This window comes from Molossus molossus, unplaced genomic scaffold, assembly GCF_014108415.1.
Source record: "Molossus molossus isolate mMolMol1 unplaced genomic scaffold, mMolMol1.p scaffold_m16_p_7, whole genome shotgun sequence".
Lineage (NCBI taxonomy): Eukaryota > Metazoa > Chordata > Mammalia > Chiroptera > Molossidae > Molossus > Molossus molossus.
In genome coordinates, this window is record NW_023425401.1 from 100999142 (window position 1) to 101024082 (window position 24941).

The 24941-nt window shown below is 37.3% G+C and overlaps 1 protein-coding gene across 1 annotated transcript in view; it reads left to right on the forward strand.

Annotated features, from left to right (window-relative positions):
• The window catches only part of UBN2 (ubinuclein 2), a 65848-nt gene that overhangs the window by 21404 nt on the left and 19503 nt on the right, over nt 1-24941 (forward strand). The window contains exons 5-12 of the mRNA XM_036246263.1: nt 344-447; nt 2552-3041; nt 10132-10202; nt 15525-15654; nt 19529-19647; nt 20208-20321; nt 20898-21041; nt 22021-22071. Coding sequence (XP_036102156.1) covers nt 344-447; nt 2552-3041; nt 10132-10202; nt 15525-15654; nt 19529-19647; nt 20208-20321; nt 20898-21041; nt 22021-22071 — 1223 coding nt within the window. The remainder of the gene's footprint in view (nt 1-343; nt 448-2551; nt 3042-10131; nt 10203-15524; nt 15655-19528; nt 19648-20207; nt 20322-20897; nt 21042-22020; nt 22072-24941) is intronic.

A 24941-nucleotide genomic window follows, 5' to 3' on the forward strand; every position in this document is an offset into this window, starting at 1 on the left:
TGACTATTAACAGCCATTGTTTTTCCTAAGATGTAATTTGTAAAGCAAATTCTATACAATATGTATATTGTATTTGGGAGAGAGTTTCCTTAAGTGGTCTTTGTTTGAAGTGTGGTCCAAAGATGTACCAGAATCACTAAAATATTTGCTAAATCTACAGATTATAAGGCCCTGCTGCATATAACTGAATCCAAACTGGACCCCAAGAACCTGCATTTTCAGCAGGCAATTCTAATGCAGACTGAAATTTGAGAAAAAACACTGCTGTAGGTGCTGGATTGCTAGCATCAGAGAAAAGCTTTGATACTTAGATAATTGATGCATTCTTTTCATCATTTTTCAGATTCCCAAAATAAAAGAAGATGATATTGAGATAAAGAAGCGCAAGAGGAAAGAAGAAGGGGAAAAGGAGAAGAAGCCAAGGAAAAAAGTACCCAAACAACTAGGGTATGTGAAATTAAACATAAGAGAACCAGTATCATAGCATGACTAGCTCTCTTTTTAGAAAAATATATTTAGCATTAAATAATGTAGCTTAGCTGGGTCTAATTTAATACAGTGTTTATGAATATCAATGAATATTTTGATAATATTGCAGTTATTAGTAAGTAGGAGGCTTTGTCATCTTTGAGATTCACAGTGTATTAGATCAGATTTAGAAACTGGTTCATTGACCTGGCCAGTGTGACTTAGTTGGCTGGATGTCGTCCCATGCACTGAAATGTTGGTTTGATTCCCAATCAGGGCACATGCTGGGTTTCAGGCTCCATCCTTGGTAAGGGGCATGCAAGAGGCAGCCAAACAATGTTTCACTTTTCACATTTATGTTTTTTTCTCTCTTTCCCTCTCCCTTTCTCTCTCTCTAAAAATCAATAAAATATTTTTAAAAAAGAAAATGGTTCATTAAGTATTTTGCTTATTAATACTTTTTACCAGTAAGAACCAGTTTGAAAAGATGGTATAAACATTGAACAAATTATTTTAATATTTTTGTACTCAAACTAAACTTAGATGCCTGGGATTGAGGATTGGCAGTAGTTTGTGTGTAAACGAGTTATGGTTATTTTAATATACAAAAGTCATTTTAGCCCTGGCTAGTTTGGCTCAGCAGTTAGAGCATTGGCCTGAAGACTGAAGAGTCACGGGTTCGGTTTCTGGCCAAGGGCAGTACCTCAGTTGCATGTTTGATCTCCAGCCCCAGTCGGGGTCATGTGGGAAGCAACTAATCGATGTGTCTCTCTCACATCGATGTTTCTCTTTCTCTCTCTCCCTCCCTCCCACTCCATCTGAAAAAAATCAATGGAAAAAATATCCTCAGGTAAGGATTAAAAAGAAAAATGTCATTTTATTTAGCTATCATTAACACTTGTGACTTTAGCTAATGATATTGCTTTTAAAAACCAAGTAGAGTTTCTCAGAAACTTTAAGTCATTAGAATAGAATGTTTGTACCATGTAGTCATAAAATTACCAATAGCCCCTTACCTCTCTATGGCTTTGTTGAAAAGCTAAGGTACAGAAACTTGTGAGAGGCTGGATATCCCCTCCTTACCAGGGGAGGTGCACCTGAATCTTGGGCTGTCAGTATCCAAAAATTTGATGTAGGAAGGTATTTATCCCTTCCTGAATATGAGATTATAGTGACACTCCAGTTATTAAGAAATTGTTAACAAAAAGCATAGATATATCACAGTGGTTTTAAATGTTTATTATTTACAAGTAAGCTTCTTTGGGAATAAAAACTATACGCAATGCCTTTTATTGAATTTATCATTTTCTCAAATTTATAACCTATTTATTCAACAAATATTTTTAAAGTACATGTGTACCAGGCACTGTTCTGGTTGTGGGTGTATATAACAGTAAATGAAACATGGTCTTGCCTTCAAGGTGCTAAGAATCTTTCGGATTCTGTAGTTCACATAGAAACATGTAAGTCATAGAATTTAGAAAAGATTTCTTATTTATCTGATTGCCTCACAGGGCTGCTCCTGGAATGGAAAAATGATCACAAGGTAGTAGCAGATCGAATAGAGTCTAGACAGACAGCATGGTGATAGTTGAAGGCTCAGAGATTGATACAGAGGATTTTGTATTTCTTGGGCAGCTTATAGTACAAAGCCACCTGGGTTACAAGTTTGAAGGTGTACTATGTGGGCTTCTCTGGTTGTAAGGCAACTCTCTTTTCAGCAAAAGTACATTTTTCACTTGGTTAATTCTTTAGATGACTACTTTGTAGATGTGCTAAAGAATGTGAATATTCCAAAAAGAGTGGTAAGTTAAACTTAGTATACTTTAATAAACCTGAGCTGCATTCATTTGTTTGTTTCTGTTAACTTTATTCCTTTCTTTTTCTTCACTCAAATATCCATTTACCCACCTATCTTTCCTAAGTGACAATCCAGATGATGATGAAGATGCTATTATAATAGTAAAATTTAATAAGAAATTTGTTCTCCTTCCTGTAAAATGGTAATCTATGCCTGCTTATTTACACGGGGCTTTAACCTTTAAAATTATACATAGCCTAACCGATTACTTTTTCTTCACAGAGTTGTGGCTCTTAATTCACACAAGTCTGAAAAAAAGAAGAAACGTTATAAAGATTCTCTTTCTCTAGCTGCCATGATACGAAAATTTCAGAAAGAGAAGGATGCATTAGAAAAGGAGTCTCACCCCAAAGTCCCAGTGAACTTAGTGACCACCTCTCTGAATAAACCCCCCTCCGCTGCTGTAGCATTGGGAAATGATGTCTCGGACTTAAACATGAACAATGCTGATCCGGACCTCCCCATTTTTGTTAGCACAAATGAACATGAACTGTTTCAGGAAGCTGAAAGTGCCCTAAAGATACTAGATGATATTGACTTTGACAGATTACTGGATGCTACTTCTGATGGTAGCCCCCTCTCTGAGTCAGGGGGAGAGAATGGAAACACCACCCAGCCAACCTATGCCTCTCAGGTTATGCCCAAGGTGGTACCTACACTCCCAGAGGGTTTACCTGTCCTTCTTGAAAAGCGTATTGAAGACCTCCGTGTAGTAAGTGGAATAATTTTCTCTTTTTTTTTATTCGTTGCACAAATGTATCAATAAATGTATTTTTAAGACAAGAATAATAACTGACAATCCCAATACACATATAAACAACATATAATTTCCTTTTGGTCTTTGGCTGTGTGCATAGGCCTTTGGTTTTATTTATTTATTTATTACATTATATATTTATTTAAGTATAGTTGATATACAATAATATATTAGTTTCAGGTCTACAATATAGTGATCTGACATTTATATACCTAACAATGTGATCACACTAAACTAAGTCTAGTAATCATCTATCACCGTGCAAAGTTATAATGTTATTGACTATATTCACCTTCACCTTTTCCACCTGTCCCCTGACCTCCCTCCCCTCTGACAACCCACAGTTTGATCTCTATTTCTGTGAATCTTTTTCTGTTTTGTTTTGTTTAGATTCTCCATATAAGTGAAATCATATGCTATTTGACTTTGACTTACTTCACTTAGCGTAATAACCTCTAGGTTCATCTGTTTTGTCACAGATGGCAAGATTTCATCCTTTTTTATTGCTAAATAACATTCCATTGTATATATGTGTCACATTTTTTTTATCCTTTCTATGTACACCTAGGTTGTTTTCATATCTTGGCTATTGTAAATAATGCTACAGTGAACATAAGGATGCATTTGTCCTTTTGAATTAATGTTTTGATATTTTTCAGATAAATACCCAAAAGTGGAATTGCTGGGTGATGTGGTATTTCTGTTTTTAGTTTTTTGAGGAATCTCCATACTCTTTGTATATAGGGGTTGCACCAGTTTACACTCCTACCAAGAGTGCACAAGGGTTCCCTCATCTCAATATCCTCACCAACACTTGTTATTTTTTTACTTTTTGATAATGTCCATTATGACTGGAGTGAGGTGGTATTTCTGTGTGGTTTTGCTTTGCATTTTCTTGATGATTAATGATGTTGAGCACTTTACATATGTCTGTTGACCATTTGTATGTCTTCCTTGGAGAAATAAATATCTGTTTATGTTATCTGCCCATTTTAATGGGATTATTTTTGTTGTTTTGAGTTGTGTAAGTTCTTTATATATTGGATATTAACTCCTTATTGGATATATCATTTGCAAATATATTCTGCCAGTCAGTAGGTTGTCTTTTCATTTTGTTGGCGGTGTCCTTCATTGTGAAGAAGTCTTTTATTGTTTGATATAGTCCCATTTGTTTATTTATTTATTTTTTTGTTTCCCTTGCTTGAGAGGACACAGGCCAAAAGATATTACTATGGCTTATGTCAAAATTTGCTGCCTCTGTTTTCCTCTAGGAGTTTTATGGTTTTAGGTCTTGCATTTAAATCTTTAGTGTATTATTATTTTTGTGTGTGGTATGAGGGAGTGGTCCAGTTTCTTTCTTTCTTTCTTTTTTTTTTTTTTTTTGGCACATATCTATCTGGTTTTGCCAGCACCACTTATTGAAGACATTGTCATTCCTCCATTGTATATTCTTGCCTCCTTTGTCATAGATTAACTGACCATGTAATTGAGAGTTTATTTTTGGATTCTCTGTTGTGTTTCATTGATCTTTATTATGTCTGTTTTCGTGGTAGTACCATACTGTTTGGTTTTTGTAGCTTTATAATATTGTTTGAAATCGGGAATGTGTTATCTCTATGTTTATTCTTCTTTCTCAAGATTGCTTTGGCTATTTATGGTCTCTGGTTCAATATAAATTTTAGGATTATGTTTTCTAGAGTTGAGAAGAATGTCATTGCTATTTTGATAGAGATTGCATTGAATCTGTAGATTGATTTGACTAGTATGGACATTTTAATGATATTCTTCCAATTTGTGAGCATGGTATATCCTTTGATTTATTTCTATCCTCTTTAATTTCTTTCTTCAATATGTTACAGTTTTCAGAGTACAGGTCCTTTACATCATTGGTTAAATTTATTCCAGAGTATTTTTTTCTTTTTGATGCAATTGTGAATAGGATTGTTTTCTTAATTTTTCCTTCTGATTATTCATTATTAATGTATAGAAATGTGACAGATTTTTGCATATTAGTTTTGTATCCTGCTATTTTACTGAATTCATTTATTTTAATAATATTTTGGTGGAATCTTTAGAGTTTTTTATATATAGTATTATGTCATCTGCATATAGTGACAGTTTTACTTCCTTTACAAGTTGAATGCCTTATATTTCTTGGCTGATTGCTGTGACTAAGACTTTCAATACTATATTGAATAATAGTGGTGAGAGTGGGCATTCTTGTCTTGTTCCTGATTTTAGAGGAAAAGCTTTCAGCTTTTCACCATTAAGTTTAGCTATGAGTTTGTCATATATAGTCTTTATTATGTTGTGGTACATTCCCTCTCTATACTTTTCTGACAATTTTTATCAAATGGATGTTAAATTTTATAAAAATGCTTTTTCTACATCTGTTGAGATTATCATATGATATTTATCCTTGGATTTCTGGTATATACCCATCCCACTTGTTCACAGTATGTAATATTTTTAATATATTGCTGAATTTGGTTTGCTAGTATTTTGTTAACGATTTTTACATCTGTGTTCATCATGGATACCGGTTTGCATTTTTTGTTTTTTGTAGTGCCTGTCTGGTTTTGGTATTAAGATAAAGCTGGCCATGTAGAATGAGTTTGAAAGTGTTTCTTTTTTTTTTTTTCAAAATTTTTGAATAGTTTAAGGGTAGGGTCTGGCTGGTATGGCTCAGTGGCTGGGCGTTGACCCATGCACCAAGAGGTCGCTGGTTTGATTCCTGGTCAGGGTACACGCCCAGGTTGTGGGCCTGATCCCCAGTGAGGGGCATGCAGGAGGCGGCAAATCGATGTTCTCTCTCCTTGATGTTTCTATCTCTCTTTCCCTCTTACTTCCTGTCTCTCTAAAATCAATAATGAATAGGGGTAGGTATTAATTCTTCTTTAAATGTTTGGTAAAATTTACTTGTAATGCTATTGGTCTTGGACCTCTGTTTGCTAGGGTGTTTTGATTACTGCTTCAGTTTCATTACTAGTAATCAGTCTGTTCAGAGTCTCTGTTTCTTCTTGGTTCAGTTTTGAAAGGTTGTGTATTTCTAGGAATTTATCCATTTCTTCTAGATTGTCCAGTTTGTTAGCATACTATTTCATCCTCCATATTTTCGTGGTGTTGGTTGTAACCTCTCCTCTTTCATTTATGATTTGGTCTCTTTTTTCCTTGATGAATCAGTCTGGCTAAAGGTCTGTCAATTTTGTTTATCCTCTCAAAGAAACAGCTCTTACTTCATTGATCTTTCCTGTTATTTATTTTTAGTCTCTAAATCATGTATTTCTGCTATGATCTTTATTATTTCCTTTCTGCTGCTTACTTTGGGTTTGTTTGTTCTTATTTTCCTAGTTTAGGTATAAAGTTAAGTTGTTTATTTGGGATTTTTCTTCTTTCTTGAGGTAGGCCTGTATGGCTATTAACATTCCATCTTAGAATTGCTTTTGCTGCATCCCACAAGTTTTAGGGAGTTGTGTTTTCATTTTCATTTATCTCAAGGTATTTTAAATTTTCTCTTTAATCCATTGTTTTTTTTAGTAGTATGTAGTTTAGTCTCCATGTGTTTCTATTTTTTCCATTTTTAAAAAAATATGTTTTTATTGATTTTTTTTAGAGAGAGAGAGAATCATTGGTCAGTTGCCTCCTGCACACCTCCTACTGGGGATTGAGCCTGAAACCCAGGCATGTGTCCTGACTGGGAATTGAACCAGGACACTTAATCTACTGAGCCACACTGGCTGGACCCATTTTTTTTTTTGTAGTTTATTTCTAGTTTCGTGCCATTGTGATCAGAAGAAATGCTTTGATATGATTTCCATCTTCTTGAATTTTTTGAGACTTGTCCTGTGGCCTAATATGTGATCAGTCTTAGAGAATATTCCATGTGCACTTGAAAAATATGTCTACTCTGCAGTGTTTGCCTTAAATGTTCTAGAATTATCTACTCAGTAGATCTGATCTAACTTTTAATGTTATTATTTTCTATTAATTTTCTGTCTCTATTATCTACCCAATGATGTTAGAGGAGTATATAGTCCACTAATACTTGTATTGCTGTTCATTTCTCCCTTTGTGACTGTTGCTTTATATATTTAGGCACTTCTATATTAGGTGAATAGATATTTGCAATTGTTATATCTTCTTGGGTTGACCCATTTATCATTATGTCTCTTTTTACAGTCCTTATTTTAAAGTCTGTTTTGTCATATATAAGTATTGCTACCCAATTTTTATATTTTATATCCTTTTGTTTAGCTCATGATTATTATAGTTATAGTTAATTTTGTTACTTTTGTCTTTTAACCTTTATAATGGCTTTTTTGGGGGGGGTTAATCTTCACCCGAGGATATTTTTCCATTGGTTTCTAGATAGAATGGAAGGGAAGGAGGGAGAAAGAAAGAAACATCAATATGAGAGAGACAATGGATTGGCTGCCTTCTATACGACTCCCACTGGGGCTGGGGGTTGAACCTGCAACACAGGTATATGGACTTGGAATCGCCGAACCCACTACTCCTCGGTCCATGGGCTGATGCTCTAACCACTGAGCAAACTGGCCAGGGCCATAATGGCTTTTTAAGTGGCTGTGCTAATTCTGTATTTGGCTTTAACTGTGAAAAAGTTTTTTTCTTCTGCCCTGGCTAGTTTGGCTCAGCGGTTGAGCTTCAGTCTGCGGACCAGAGAGTCCCGGGTTCGGTTCCCGCTAGGGGCACATGCCACACACACAAAATTTTTTTTTCCTTCTCTTTTGTTATTTCTTGTTTTGACCTTTTCTTCTCTACATGAGGAAGACCCTTTAACCAACTGAGCTACCCAGCCAAGGCAATGGGAACTACATTTTTTTTTTTTTGTATCCTCACCTGAGGACATTTTTGCATTTATCTTCAGTTAAAGTAGGAGGGAAAGAGGGAGGAAGAGAGAGAAAGGAAGGAAGAGAGAGAGAGGAAGAAGCATCGATGTGAAAGAAACACATTGAGTGGTTGCCACCCACACCACCCCAACCAGGGCCAGGGACAGACTGCAATTGAGGTGTGTGCCCTTAGCAGGAACCAAATCCAGGTCTCTCTGGACTGTGGGCCGATGCTCCAACCGCTGAGCCAAACCAGCCAGGGCATGGGAATTACATTCTTAATCCAACAGAAAAGTTCTAAAAACAAAACAGCACTAAAGATGTCTATACTAATACAGACAAGTTTTCCTGTTTATTGAATTTGTCCCATCATGTGGCATATTGTTTGACATTGAGAAAATTAACCATATAATCAAAGAGAGAGTATAATCTACAGTTTTGGTAATCAGAAAGATTTTTTATTTGATCTTCTCAACTATTCCAAGTATGAAGTATAGGTATTGTTTCCTTTTTGTGGTTGCGAAACTTAAGTGTTAGGTGAAATAGTTTGGTCAAGTCCAAGCAGAACAAAGGTGGGTCCTGTAAGTGGTGGAGCCAGAACTTAAAACAAGGCTTCACCAGACTCCCAAGTATGTCCTTTTTGCTATTCCCATGTTGCTCCATTCCTGAAATCTTTCTAGATTTAAAAAAGTGCTGGTGATGTGATCCAGGTTTTTCAACGTGTAATTGATAATAATTGCTATTGTTTATTTAGCAAATACTTGTACTGTAAGTGATTTGCCCACAGCCACATAACTTTTAAGTGGCTGAGACATATTTCAAAGTGAGGATTTAAAGACAGGACCATTGAGCTGCATAGTTTGCCCTCCCTGTCCTGTGTTATATGGCATTCATCCTCATTTAACAAACAAAACTTGTTAGTAATGAGTTTGTTTCAGTCTTGTAAAACTCTGTCATATTTCAAATACCAAAAACTGCCATCTTTCTCTGTAGTAGTCATGCCAGGATTAATACAGTGGCTTCCTAACCTCTTAGTAGGAAATTATCATTAAGAAGATTAATTTCATTTGCTGATGTCTATGAATTCTCTGTAATTTTTCTTTGAAACATGAGATGGTGTGTTTTCTTCAGGAGATGAGAATTCTGACAAGGAGTGTGTTCTTGTTGCTCTTTTCTCATTTGTAGCATTCTTCTAGTGTTCAACCTCTTGATGTTTTTGTTTCTCTTTCTTGAAGTTTAGTTTTCATTCTGGCTTTTTTTCTGTATTTCTGCTCACTACACATACCAGTCTTCATCTTTTCTAAGAAGCATTAAAGCTCATCTCAGAAATTGTCTTCTGTTTACAGCCTGTAAAATTGTCAGATAACTTGGTAGATTGACAGAGTCAGCATGTGACTTGCTCAGATTATTGGATCTAGCTTGCTACTTTACATATCTGGAAGTCAGGGTAAATTATCCTTTGTGATTTCCCCAGTAAAGTTTTCTTATAGTAGAGTGTCTTGGTTTGTACATTTTTTATTTCTGGTAAGCTGGTTAGGGTGACAAACATAATGGTGAAAATATTATCCTTAAGCTCATTAATTTCTGCTTATACCTTGATAATAGTCTTGGCTAATATTTTGTTGTTGGTGTGTAATTAGGTAGAACTCAGTTGAAGTTAGAAAGCTTCTGATCTGAGTCCTTACTAGCAATGTGATTTGAGGACATATGTAACCCATTTAAGATTTAGGTTCCTTGTTTGTAAAATGGGGGTATAATACCAGTGTCATCAGCAGTTATGAGTATTTAACATGGTAATGGATATAAAGTATAGAATATGAGACTCATTGTAGACAGTAATGTCTGTAGAAAGTGAGTCATTTGCTTTTTGTTGTCTTGAAGACCACAGCAAGAATTAATAAAAAAAAATACACAAGACACCCAAAACACTAAAATATCGTGTATGAAAATTATGTGAACTTAGGAAGATTGAGAGAAACCAAATACAAACATAATGGGAAAGAATGGTATATATGCTAAAATTGTTCTAGCACTCTTTAATTGCCTCCTTATGCCAGGTACTGAATTGGGTGTGGAGGGTACAAAGAGAAGAAAATTATAGCCTCACCTTCAAAGAGCTGATTTTTTAGTAAATAAATATGGAAACAAATAATGTGTTTATTAAGGATTATATTGTCAATCTTATGTTTCTCTAGGCTGCCAAACTTTTTGATGAAGAAGGAAGGAAAAAATTCTTTACACAGGATATGAATAATATTCTTCTGGAGTAAGTAATTTTCTTTTTTTTTTTTTAATTAAAAAATTTTAAAAACTATTTAAATCTTAAGAATTTATTTAAAAATACAGTAGGCCTTGCCCTGGCTGGTGTGGCTCGGTTGGGCATTGTTCCACGTGCCAAAATGTTGATGGTTTGACTCCCAGTCATACCCAGGATGTGGGCTCAAAGCAGCTGATCAGGTCGTGCGGGAGGCAACCAGTCAATGTGTCTCTCTCACATTGATATTTCTGTCTCTCCCTCTCTTTTTCCTTTCTCTTCCTCCCTTCCTCTCCTTTCTTCTCTCTCTCTCAATCAATAAAAACTTTTTTTTTTTAATAAAAAATTAGCCCTGGCTGGTTTCGCTCAGTGGTTAGAGTGTTGGCCCGCGGACCAATGATTTCTGGGTTTGAGTCTGGTCAAGGGCACGTACCTTGCGGTTCATCCCCGGCCCTGGTCGGGTCGTGTGGCAGGCAGCCAGTTGATGTGTCTCTCTCATGTCGATGTTTCTTTCTCTCCCTCTCTTTCCCTTCCTCCCACTCTATCTGATGAGAAATAAAAAAATATCCTTGGGTGAGGATAAAAAAAATATATATATATACACATATACGTGTGTGTGTGTGTGTGTGTGTGTCTCTCTCTCTCTCAAAGGTAGGCCTTTGAGATACAGCTACTGAGTGGGTGGCTAGTCTCGTGTATGAGCTCTTCCCTTTCAGCCTCCCAGCATGAATGATGAGCATTTGTTTCTTAGCAAAATTATGCTTTTGCAAATATTGGTTCTCCAGGACGCCTATGGTAATCAAAGCTTCCAATATTACAACTGCCAGAGCAAGTGACCACTGTACAGGTTGAGTAGTATTCTAGATTTATATGTATTTTTTATCAACTTACATGAAAACATCCTGGGATAACTCTGTTTATATTAAATTTGGTATAATTTTCTATCTACTTTTCAGACTTGGGAAAAAGACATATGAACTCTTAAAGCCAAGTGGAAAATATGTTTAATGAAGAAATCATGATTGTGGGATAGGATTGAGTCCAATATGGAAAAGACAGAAGTCAGATTGGGAAAGAGAGGGTGAAGGCTGATACATGATATAGATTATATTTAAAGTAGTGATAATTTTCACTCTTAGTTAGAGTTTGATACTAATAAAGCTGCAGATTCTAAGATTATGATCTCATAAGATGTTCTTACAAACCTATTGGCTCATAAACTTTGACCATTGATTATAGAAATTGAGTATATAGTTGGTTACAAGCAGGGCTGGGCCAAAAAAAGTGATTCTGGGGAAGGCATCAAAATTTACTCCTCTGATGAAAAGAATGTATTCTTGGTTCAGTAGCATCATATAGAAAGAAACTGAAAAGCAATGTTTCTAATACTGTGATTTCTCTTTTAAATATAGAACGAAAATAGTTTCTCAAGATATAAAGGCTGGATTGGTTTGTTGATTCTGATAACTAATTCATCGCAGTCTCTAATGCTGGAGGACTTAAAATGTTTTAAGTCTTATGGGCTTCATGAAACATGTAACCCAGTATGCTACTAGTATGGTGCATTTTTTGTTCCCATTCTTATTTATTTTAGCCAGGGATTTTCAGATTGATTCTGTCTGCCTGAAAGCAAGGCAAATGCTTCCTGTTTGCACCAGCTTCTTTTACCTAGCTTCCTTAACACCTTAGATTCAACAAATAGTATAACCATTACTTACCAGACTTGTCCCAGATTCCATAATCAGGGATCTGACTAGCTCTTCTTTTTCTTTCCACTTGAAAGCCCTAAGTTTACTAGATCAGGTCCTTTTCCTGAGACTGAGACAATTTTTTATTTTACTATTAGGGAGAATCAAAAGACCTTCCTTGGAATATAACAACTCAAATAAGCAGAATATCAGTATTCCATTAACAGGTTTCTCTGCTAATTTGTCTTGTGTCTATACTAAAACAAATCCTCTAGATCTTTGGAGCCCATCTGCTTCTTTTATTTTTCTTAATTTTTTTATTTTTAGAGAGAAACAACATCAGTTTGTTTTTCTACCCATTCCAACCACTCACTGGTTGATTCTTTAAAAAAAAATTTTTTTTTTAACTTTGTTGATTTTAGAGACAGAGGAAGGGAGAGGGAGAGAGAGATAGAAACATCAATGAGAGAGAATATTGGTTGGCTGCCTCCTGTATGCCCCCCACTGGGGATTTGGCCCAAAACCTGAGCATATTCCCTGACTGGGAATCAAACCAGCGACCTCTTGTTGTATGGGTTGATGCTTAACCACTGAGCCACACCTGCCGAGCAAATTGGTTGATTCTTTTTTTTTTTTTATCCTCACCCGAGGACATTTTTCCACTTTTTACTCAGATAGAGTGGGAAGGAGAGAGAGGAAGAGAGAGAAACATTGATGTGAAAGGGACACATCGAGTGGCCGCCACCCACACAACCCAACCAGGGCCGGGGACAAACTGCAGCCAAGGTACATGCCCTTAGCGGGAACCGAACCCGGGTCTCTGTGGACTGCAGGCTGATGCTCTAACCGCTGAGCCAAACCGGCCAGGGCTGGTTGATTCTTTTATGTGCCCTGACCAGGGATTGAATTCACAACCTTGGCATATCGGAATGACACTCCAACCAACTGAGCTACTCTGCCAGGGCCCATCTTTTTATTTCATTGGAAGTGTGCCTCCAATTCTACAGGCCTTAGTGTTTAGTTGAATTTTTTTCTCTTTTAGTCACTTTCTTATGCCCCGTGGCCTCTTTTTCCACTATACAGCATCCCTTATTTCTCTGCACTGAGTTGATCTTCTAAGGGCATATGGTAAATGATTATTTAGGGTAGCTGTTCCCATGAAGTCATCCAGGTGTATTGGCTCTGCCTCATCATTGCTTCCTTATGCTGGAGAGAAAAAGAGATGAGTTTGTTGGAATAGAGTACCCTTTTACTTTTTGTCTAATTGGATTTGACCTGGATCAACAGATATATAATATGCTGGCTTGATTTCATCCCCTATTTCCTCCTTTACCTCAAGCAGACTTGCTAATAAAATCTTGACACTTTGTCTATTACTACAATTCAGCCTGACAATTCTGCTCAACATATGCTCCAGGCTGGTAAAACCAATCCTATTGGACACTTGGCAGTGAGACCTGTCTGCCCCCATTATTAGATGCTCCTTTAAGGAACTTGTGAGTAGTGACTTGAATCTCAATATGAATGGACTTATCAGTTGGTCTGTCAGTCTGTTCTCTTTGAAATAAAGGAAGATTAACAAAGTGAAAGGGTTTATTGGAAGGCACAGTTTTTCCTCACTTTCTTGAGGGCTTACTTTGCAATTGGAAGAATCCCGGACAACTTTTCAACCACATTTCTAACCTGTTCCACACCAAGTCTTCTTTAGTTAACACTAGAATTAGCCCATCTGAATAAAGTAGTTATTCAGGGACAAGAGTGATAAACACACCTGTTGTCTACTATTAGTTAACACATCAATTATCTTTTGAATTCTTGCTATAAGATTAAGAGCTATTTGGGATTTTGAGTTTGGGTTATTGCTCCCTAAGACTTTCTTCAGTTATAGTTTTTAGTGCTTGTATTGTTTGGACAATATTGGAATACTTAAGAAAAACTCTAGGAAAGTCAGTAGATTGAAGAAATTACTTGGACTTAGAGTTTTTCTTTAACTAGTGTTTTAAACTGATAAAAGAAGAAATTTTTTTTTTTTTTTAAAAAAGAGGGAGTTGACAGGTAGGAAGATATGTCATATATCACCTATGGGAAAATCACTGTTTCTAGAACCACGTGTGAAAAGGATAATACCATAGTAGGAGAATCTTGTTTACAAAGATGGCTGTTGCTTCTGCTATGGATTTCCATGTTGCATTTGTTTGAAGCTTCTCCAGAGGCAAAGGAGAGCCTTGTGTAGACAGGGATATAAAAGTGAGTTTCCCGCCTGGCTGATGTGTCTCAGTGGTTGAGCATCGACCCATGCACCAAGAGGTCGCCAGTTCGATTCCAGGTCAGGGCACATGCCCAGATTGTGGGCCCGATCCCCAGTGCAGGGCATGCAGTAGGTGGCCAGTCGATGTTCTCTCTCATCGATGTTTCTTTCTCTCTCTCCCTCCCTCTCTCTCTCGAATCAATAAAGAAAAAAAATTTTTTTAAAGTGAGTTTTCTGTCTATTTACTCAACAAAACCCAATATTTGTTCTCTAGTGCATTAATAGCAGATGGTGTCAGTATATTTTCATTCATTTAGAACCTGTAGTGATCTCATGCTCATAATTTATTATCAGGTTTGAGGCCCATTCATAGTAACTTTCATGCATAGAAATCTGCATTTGGGTAGATTTCACTTGAGGAAAAGGAGCCTGGTGGAAAGTAGCAGGCAGGTCTCAAGAATGTTCACCATTTCAAGACCATCTATGATTCTCTGTGAAATAAATGTAAAAATATCTGAAATTCACATATTCATTGCCATGTGTTTTTAGTTGTCTCCAGATAGTTCTTAGAGCAGTGGTTCTCAACCTTCCTAATGCCACAACCCTTTAATACAGTTCCTCATGTTGTGGTGACCCCCAACCATAAAATTATTTTTGTAGCTACTTTATAACTGTAATTTTGCTACTGTTACGTCTTATGCAACCCCTGTGAAAGGGTCATTTGACCCCCAAAGGGGTCGCGACTCACAGGTTGAGAAGACTGTCTTAGACCTTAGGAGATTGGAATTCTTAGGGAAAAAATATTAAAGTAGACATGTGAAGGATGTGTGCTTAAAATAGTCATTTACTGTGTAACTATGGGGATACGTTCTGGGAAATTCATTGTTAAACGATTTCTTCTTTGTGCAAATATTTTAGTTAGTAATGCAGGCGCAATAAAGGAAACATAGGTGGATAAAATAGTCTGTATATGCAGCCAGAAAAGTTTTCCCTCTTTTGAATCTGAAATTTTCAAACAAGTACTCTAACAAGTCATTGAAACCATGTAATTCACTAGTATATAATTGCAAGGGTTGATGGGGAGCATATTTCTTTGAGGAAATAAGCTTTTGGTTAATAATGGAGTTTCTGTGCTTTACCCAAAAAATGTAGACTTTGCTGCAGTCATGAAAAACATCACTTGCTCACTTGTTTGGGCTTATATAAATTATCTTAAACTATGCTCATTGAACTTTTCTATAGCATCACTATTTATTATTTTTTTCCCCTTGAAAAATACTGTCTAGGAGATCATGGAAATGTAAAATGAGAAAAGAATCACTTCCTGTTGCCTCCTTGCTTGTCTGTTGCTACCTGGAAGAAATTCTGTGCTATTTATTTGTTGTTGTTTTTGGTCAGCATTGAGTTACAGCTGCAGGAGCTAGGCCCTGTCATTCGTAGTGGTGTCTACTCCCATCTTGAAGCTTTTGTGCCATGCAATAAAGAAACACTGGTAAAACGTCTAAAGAAGTTACATCTCAATGTTCAGGTAAGGGGGGAAAACAATAATATCTGCATTTGGGGTTTATAACTTGTAAAGAGGCTGATTTCTTTTGGGGCTTTTGCATATTAATCGCTCTATAGTCATGTGTTATGTATGTTAAAGGCATGTTGGATCCCTTGAAAAAAATTACTTCTCAGTAATTGATAGGTTTAGGTGAGAAATAACATTTTCTAAGGCGTAGATTCTTAGGCTGGTAAGTTAACCTGTTTCACAGCTAACACAGTTTTGCCTTCAACAAATAATCTGACATATTTATAATTCTGTTTTCTTATTCCTGAAATGGATCTCTACAAACATTATGCAGACCAATGGGAAGAATCACAAGGTTGTGTGTAAATTTAAAAATTACTAGTGTAATCATCCGTGTTATGCTAGATTCTCCTCGACTCCATCCCGCTAAGTGATTGTCCAAGTTGAATGCTTCCAGTGGTCAGAAACTTATTTCTATAACGTCAGAAAGTTCTTCCATGCTTTAAGCCATATCCAGATGCTTTTTACCCTGTTGGTCCTAATTCTACCTTTGAGTTCATTCACAGATCTAATTCATTCACTTCATTGCTTTTGTATTTTTTAAAACATTTATTATGTCCCCTTTTTTACTTCATATAAGATGGTTTTTCATACCTTCATTGTTCTGATTACTTGTCCCTTAATGATTTGTTTGCCTATATAGTTAAAAAATATTTATAACTCACAAGAAATAGAAAACTTGAATATAATATGACAATAAAAGGACATTTTTTTCTATGAATAAAGGTATTTCATGGAATGAATGGCAAGAATGTAGCCAGGAAGGACGGGAACTGATCATATAGAATCACTGTCTTTCTGCCTCTCTCCCCACTTCATTTTTATCCCTTTATGTATCTGCAGACTAGATTATTTGATTCTCAAGGTTTTACATTACAGAAAAGCCACACAGAGACTGACTCAGCTCTCTCATCCCAATCCAAATTCCTGCATCAAAAAATCTAACTATAATATCTTGGGTCAACCTGAACTTTTCTGGCCAGGGGATGGGGGTCACATAGCACAACATGGCCATTCAAGGTCTGCTGTGGGTGAATGGGAGAATCCATGTTATGTCCTGGTTCAGTGTATTAGATGTGGTCTGACAGGCACAGGATTCTTTGCTCTAGGTACTATACTTCTGTTAATAAAGTACTTCTTTGAATTGAGAAACTATAGTTCTTTCTCAATTCAAAATAGTTTAATGAACAAATGAAATTTACCTGACATCTCAGATTTTGTGTCTCTGCCTGGCTCCTTCAGGCATTGACAGTTGGAGCTTATAGCCATAAGTTCAAATGACATAAATGTGTACCAATAAAAAAAGAACTGGAAGTAGGGAAACAACTTTTTGCCCATTGTAAAATATTTTCTAAGGGATATTTCAGCTTCGATATTTGAAGTTATTTAATCTCTCTATTGGCTATGGAAGAAAGGCATTTATCTTTCCCTTGCTTTTCTTTATATGGTTTTATCACACGTTTGTAAACATAATACTGTTTGGTTTTACATGTTTTTGAGCTTCATATAAATTGAGCCATACTGCCTTGTTTTCTTCTGCAATATGATTTTTTACACCCAACATTATGCAGTTCAGATTTATCTGTCTTTACATGTGGTGGAACTCAGTACTGTTTTTTGTTTATGTGTTTTTTTGAGGGTACGTTTATTAAAGCTGGGGACAGTGAAACAAGGAAGGGCTTAGGGTAGAGAAGTAACAGGAGAGCCCAGGCGGGGCTGCTGTGGCTCTCGGGAAATGTTACAGGGAAAAACGAGCCTAGGCGGGGCTGCTTGAGGGACCTTGGAGATGGGTTCAGGGGGCTAGCCCAGGACAAGCTGCCACTGCCCATTGCTGCCCTGGTGCAAGTCTCGTGGGGATCCTTAGCATCTAGGAGATGAGAGCCTGAGAGGTAAGAAAGACGTGTGTGCTGTGGGAGGGAGAGCGTGCCTCCATACAGTTTCACTGCTGTGTGAACAGTGTTCCATTGTGTTAGCATATCCCAATTAATTTATCCATTTTACTGTTAATGGATATTTGGGTTGCTCCCAGGAAAATAATCTCAGCTACATAATTCTGAAAAAGTGATCTCTTCGTGTGTCTTTCTTTCTTGCTCTTCCTCCCTCCCTTCCTTTCTCTAAATCAATTAATAAAAAATTAAAAAAAAAAAAAAAAAAAAGCCCTGGCCGGGTAGCTCAGTTGGTTAGAGTGTTGTCCCAATACGCCAAGGTTTGGGGTTTGAAATCCAGTCAGGACAAATACAAGACTCAATCAGTGAATGTATAAATAAGTGAAACAACAAATCAATGTTTCTCTCCCCTCCCCTCGCTCCCTCCCTTCCTCCCTTCCTCCCTCTCTCCCTTCCTCTCTAAATTCAATGTGATACTAGATGTTCACATTTTGAAAATTTGGATTTTATAGCAGACGCTATTCATATTGCAGTAATATTTATTCACTGTTATGACTGAAAGAGGTAAATGCTTATTAGTAATAATATTTGTGTTTTTATTAATAAGATGTTATTAATAAAATAAAATGTTTTAATTTGTAAAATATACCTGCCATACATGGTAACTGCATTCTTAAAAATCCTCTCTGTACCAGAAATCACATTTTAAAAATAGTGTATCAGGCCCTGGCCGGTTTGGTTCAGCGGTTAAAGCATTGGCCCACGGACCAAAGGGGCCCAGATTCGGTTCTGCTAAGAGCACGTACCTGGTTGCAGTTTGTCCCTGGCCCCAGTTGGGGTTGTGTGGGTGGCGACTACTTGATGTGTCTCTCTCCCATCGATGTTTCTCTCTCTCTCTTCCTCCCTCTCTCCCTCCCACTCTGTCTCAAGATAAATGAAAATATGTCCTCGGGTAAGGATAAAAAAAAATCTTAAAAATAGTGTGTCAGTGAAGAAAAGCAAAGTTATATAATATTTCTGCACTTATGAGAGTAATAAAGTCCGGCTGGTGTGGCTCAGTGGTTGAGCATCGACCCATGTACCAAGAGGTCGCCGGTTTGATTCCTGGTCAGGTCACATGCCCAGGTTGTGAGCCCAGTCCCCAGTGTGGGGCATGCAGGAGGCAGCCAATTGATGTTTCTCTCTCTCTCTCTCCCTCTCACTTCCTCTCTAAGAATCAATAAAGGGGAAAAAAATATTTGTTTTAAGTGTTTTAAATAGTTACATATATTGTTACTTGCAAGATTAAAATAATAAATGGGTTAGTTAAAGCTGATACATACAAATTTACTTGCTTTTCTTTTGCCCTGAACCCACATGAATAAGAGTCTCCCAGTTTCCTTTTTCCATTTTGGCCTTACCTTGCATTTTTGCTTGCAACATAAGTCATGATTACTAACTAAACAAGAGAACAGGATGTGAACATCCTCCTGGTAGTCTTCCAAACTATATCTCGCGTTGCAATGTTCCAAGGCAGTGTCTCTCCTTGTGGTACTGGTTCCCCATCATATTGGGGGGTTAACCAGTAGTGGTCTGCACAGTGTAGATTTTGTTGTGTATTTAATCATTAGTATTACAGTTAAAGTGTTCATATAATTTGTTGGCTAAACATGAGGCATTTTTAAGAGTGTAAAGGAGCACTAGTAATAATTATGCTGGGGCAGCAGGTGAAACTGAGACTCTCATTGACTACCTGGGAAGTATGGTCATGCTAATTTCATATCCAGTATGCATTATGAAAAGTCAGTGTTGTAGGAGAAATGTCCATATTTAAATACGTTAAAATTTCATATCTATAATCAATGTCTAAAAACATAAATTTCATCATTTGAGGATCTGCTTGCAATATAAGTTTTGTAAATATGTTTTGAAAATTTTGGTTTTGTTCTTTTTTTCTCTCTCAGGATGATCGTTTAAGAGAACCTCTACAAAAACTGAAACTGGCTGTTAGCAATGTCATGCCTGAACAGCTATTTAAATACCAGGAGGACTGCCAGGCTCGTAGTCAAGCGAAGTGTGCCAAGTATGTACTTATTCTGTTTGGACTAGCTTTTGCATTTGAAAAATATTTTTAGATGTTAGGGGTTGGTCTTAAGTGGACCTCATCACCAAGGAGACATCCACATATACCACTGAAATGATATTATACCAATAGGTGGGTCTTTAGCAAAATATTTAAAACTTATTTATTAAATATATTCTAAATGACACATCTCTTCCCACTCAGTGTTTTGATTTCAAAGGCGAAAGGTCTGTTGATTTAGTGTATGGGTGTGGTCAAAGCAAGGGCTGACACTGATCAGACATTTCACATGTTGACCAACTTGACTGTCATTTGACACAAATACATTCTGAACTAAAAAAATAAGTGTTCAAGCCTTTATATTATAGTTTGAAGACCTTATTTACCAAAAGACTTTATAACACATTTGAAATGCAAAGTATTATATAGAAAGGTAGATTCTCTATTTACCTTGTCTTTTGAGTTAATATCCAGTTAAGCAATTCAACAAGTTTCTAGGGCATATATTATAGGCAGTGTTGAGTTAAAACTCTGCTTCATAAAATCTTTTTCATTGTTAGGTTGCAAACAGATGAAGAACGAGAAAAAAATGGGTCCGAGGAAGATGATGATGAGAAACCAGGGAAACGTGTCATAGGACCAAGAAAGAAATTCCACTGGGATGACACCATTAGGTAAGATTTAACCAAAGCCTTCACTTTTAACTAAGTAGGTAATGGAATGTAAGGTTTTCATAAAAAGAATCTGTAGTAAGTAAAAACTAGATTGGGAGCTATCAGAGATAAGTATATAGGAAAAATTTATTCAAGAGAAGATTGATATGGTCCTAACATTTGTAGAGTGTTAATCGCTTTTATTTTCATATAATGACTTTTTAAGTTAATTGTTTAATTATTAAGTAAGCCATGTCCTGATTTCAGAAGGTGAAGGACTCAATATACTTGTGTAGTCAGTCATCTTTCTTACCAGTAATTCAGTATCCCAAGTAAGGATTTAGTTGTAGGACTACCTCTCTCGATCTTTGGTACCTGGATTAAAGGTATCAGAGGAAATTGTTTCTCTTGGGATTTGGCTGCAGTGTAATGAGTGATATATGTTAGAGATTACAGATCTTCATGTCATTTCTTCAGATAATATTCTTTACTATTACTCTCAGATTTATGTGTTTTAAAAAAAACCTGTTTCAAGCTTAATTTTCTACAAATTTGCAGTCAGATTTATATATAAATATATATTTTTAATCTGTTTAGAACTTTGTTATGTAACCTTGTTGAAATCAAATTGGGATGCTATGAGTTAGAGCCAAATAAAAGCCAGTCTGCTGAGGATTATCTTAAATCCTTTATGGAGACAGAGGTGAAACCATTGTGGCCTAAGGGCTGGATGCAGGCAAGGTAAGAAATACGACATCCTAGATTTTACTTATTTACTTTATTATTATTGCTGTTACTAAAGATACAGATATACACACACACATATACATAACATTTTGCTAAGAGCTTAATGTGTTCAAAATTCTGTATAGTCATCTCAGATGGACTCTGCTTTGAAAACTTAAGCACTCAAAAGACTAAACAGTGGGTTACATGAACATAGAGATACAGAAATATACGGAAAGGTGATTTTTTTTATTGTTAATCCTCACCTGAGCATATTTTTTTATTAATTTTTAGATAGAGTAGAAGAGAGGGAGTAGGGGAGAGAGAGAAACATCGATGTGAAAAGACACATTGATTGGTTGCCTCCCACATGACCTTGACTGGGGCCAGGGATTGGAACCTACAACCTAGGTATGTGCCCTTACTAGGGAATTGAACCCGTGACCCTTTGGTACATGGGCTGACTCTCTAACCGCTGAGCCAAACTAGCCCAGACCATAAAGGTGACTTTTTAACTGACCACTTTTTAGTTTTTGTAACTGAATTTGCTAGTAGGAAAAAAGTGGTGGTGGGGGGAGATGGTTATGAACTTTGGGAGGGGAATTAAATACAGATTTTTAGTATAGAAAAAGAGACACAGCCTTAGGTTCTGTTGAAAGTAGTCAATATAGAGTGGTATCTCAAAAATTAATTTCAAGTTTAAAAGCCCAATTTAAAGTTTAAAGAAATAACTAATAGACTTGGCTATCTCAACCTGTCACCTTAAAGTGTTCCATCTTAATTCAACAGAAAATATCTGTTGATCTGTTAAAGATTTAAACAGAGGTAATATAAACTCCCTGTAAGATATATTATTGAATTTACTGTGCCATTATAACTTTTACTTGGTAAATAAGCAAATAATAGCCTGTTGAAAATCAAATGATTAAAATGATAAAGTGATTATCATTAATTATGTACTATAAAAAAGTAATTGTCCTTTGAATTTCTCCAGAATGCTTTTTAAGGAAAGTCGGAGTGTACATAATCATCTTACTTCTGCCCCGTGAGTAAATTCAAACTTTATTTTTATTCAAATTATGTGCTTTAGTAAACTAAAGTATTATTTATTAAATGCTAGTTGAAATCTGACTTAAATGTACATTTAGACAATCTCCATGTTACCGCTGCCTTTTTATTTATTTTTTATTTTTATTTTTCTGCTATGATCTTTATTATTTACTTTTTTTTTTTTCAAATTTTTTTTTTTTTTTTTTTTTATCCTCACCTGAGGACATTTTTCTATTTTTTGTTCAGGTAGAGTGGGAGGGGGAGAGAGGAAGAGAGAGAGAGAGAAACATCGATGTGAAAGGGACACATCGAGTGGCTGCCACCCGCACGACCCAACCAGGGCCGGGGACAAACTACAACCAAGGTACGTGCCCTTAGCGGGAACCGAACCCGGGTCTCTCGGGACCACAGGCTGACGCTCTAACCGCTGAGCCAAACCGGCCAGGGCTTTTTTTCAAATCTTTATTGTTGGATGTAAAATGTATTACAGATGTTCCACATTTTCCCCCCATTGACCTCCTCCTCCCCACTCCCATCCCCCCTCCCACCTTTTCCCACACTATTGTCTGTGTCCATTGGTTATGCATATAAGTTCTTTGGTTTATTTCTTCCCACCCCCCCAACCCCTTTCCCTTTGAGGTTTGTCAGTCTAGCAATGAATTTGTGCTTCTTAATCTCTTCACCTTTCTCACCCATTCCCCCAACCCCCCTCCCAACTGGCAACCAACAAAATGTTCTCTGTATCTATGAGAATGTTTCTGTTCTACCTGTTCATTTTGTTTGTAGATTCCATTGTTGATAGATATGTATTCATTACCATTTTGTTTGTTCATACATTTTATCTTTTTCTTCAAAAAGACCCTTCATCATTTCATATAATAACGGTTTGGTAGTGATGAACTCCTTTAACTTTTTCTTGTCTGGGAAAGTCTTTATATGGCCATCGATTCTAAATGACAGCTTTGCAGGATAGAGTAATTTTGGTTGTAGGTTCTTGGTTTTCATCACTCTGAATATTTCTTGCCACTCCCTTCTGGCCTGCAAAGTTTCTTTTGAGAAATCAGCTGACAGCCTAATGGGAGCTCCCTTGTAGGTAACTAGCTGCCTTTCTCTTGCTGCTTTTAAGATTCTCTCTTTGTCTTGAACCTTTTGCATTTTGATGATGATGTGTCTTGGTGTGGGCCTCTTGGGGTTCATCTTGTTTGGGACTCTCTCTACTTCCTGGACTTGTATGTCTGTTTCCTTCACCAAGTTAGGCAAGTTTTCTGCCATTATTGTTTCAAACAGGTTTTCGATTTCTTGTTCTCGCTCTTCTCCTTCCGGCACCTCCAAGATGCGAATGTTGGCACGCTTGAGGTTGTCCCAGAGGCTCCTTACACTATCCTCATTTTTTTGGATTCTTTTTTCTTTTTACTTCTGATTGGGAATTTTTTGCTTCCTTATATTCCAAATCGATGGTTTGCTCCTTGGATTTACATGCTCTATTATTGAAGCTGTATAAATTATTCTTTATTTCATTTAATGCCTCCTTCAATTCTAACTGTGTATCCATGACTTCCAACTGGTTCTTTTTTATGCTCTTGAGGCCCTCCCTAAGTTCACTGAGGTTCTCACTGAGTTCATTGAGCATCCTTATAAGCAGTATTTTGAACTCAGTATCGGTTAGGTTGCTTATCTCCCTTTCGCTTAGTTCTTTTATTGGGGTTTTGTTCTGTTCTTTCATTTGGGACCTATTTCTTTGTCTCCTCATTTTGGCTGCCTCCCTGTTTGTTTCTGTGTATTACTTAATGAGAGGTATGGGGCTCACTGAGACCCGATGCTGCTCGTTTGAAAGAATTTAGGAAAAACCTGAAGCAGGATCCAAGACAGGCCAATCCTATGATTAAGCAAGTGGCAACAGCTTGGGTTGACTTGAAAGTTTTTTGGGGTGGGGTGGGGCGGGGCCTCAGGGAGTCACCAGGGCGGGGCTACCAGTGTGAGCCAGGTTGCTGGAGCCCCAGATATGGAGACTGTCTGCCGCCCCAGGGCAGGGCTCACCAAAGGAACAAAGGCCTCTGACAGCACGTTTGTCCTGGAGAAAGCCCCCTCTCCAGCCCTCGCTCCAGTGCCAAACAGCTCAGTTCTCCCCTGTATGTCTCTGGTGCCCCTCGAGCTGCCTCCCCTCCAAGCTTAAAGGGAGAGAGTCCGATAAGTTCGTGCGCGGGCCCTTTAAGGAGCTGCCTGGGGCTCCAGCCGCCTCAGCTTCCCCGAGCCTCAGTTCCCGCTGGTTTTTCCAGCCAGAAGTGATGGGGATTCTCTTCCTGGCACTGGAACCCTGAGCAGGGCACCTGGTGTGGGACGGGGACCCCTCAGTCCTCAGGAAGGACCTTCCCAGCCGAGGTGTCCTTCTGATTTTTATCTGCCACACGTGGGTGTGGGACCAGCCCCTCCGCCCCTCCTACCAGTCTGGATGTGGCTGCTGCTTTAATTCCGTAGTTGTAGGACTTCCATTCAGCTTGATTTCAGGCGGTTTTGAATGATGGTTGTTCTGTAGTTTAGTTGTAACTTTGATGTGGTTGTGGGAGGACGTGACACTGCGTTTACCTACCTGCCATGTTGACTGGAAGTCCCGCTGCCTGTTTAAAAACAATTATTTTTACTGTTGATTATATAGATGTCAGAACACACTTATCTGTTAAATGGTTCTCAGGCTAGTCTCCAAAAACCTGAATCTATAATGTAACGTGTTGGCCTGAGAGTGGGTAGCGAGGAGCCGTGTAAACAGCAAGACTCTGATGGTTTCCTTTGTTCTTGGGCCTTCTGCCCTTCAGTTCTTTGTGCCCTTTTTCTTCCTCTCTTAATGGTGACCATCTACATAGGTAACCC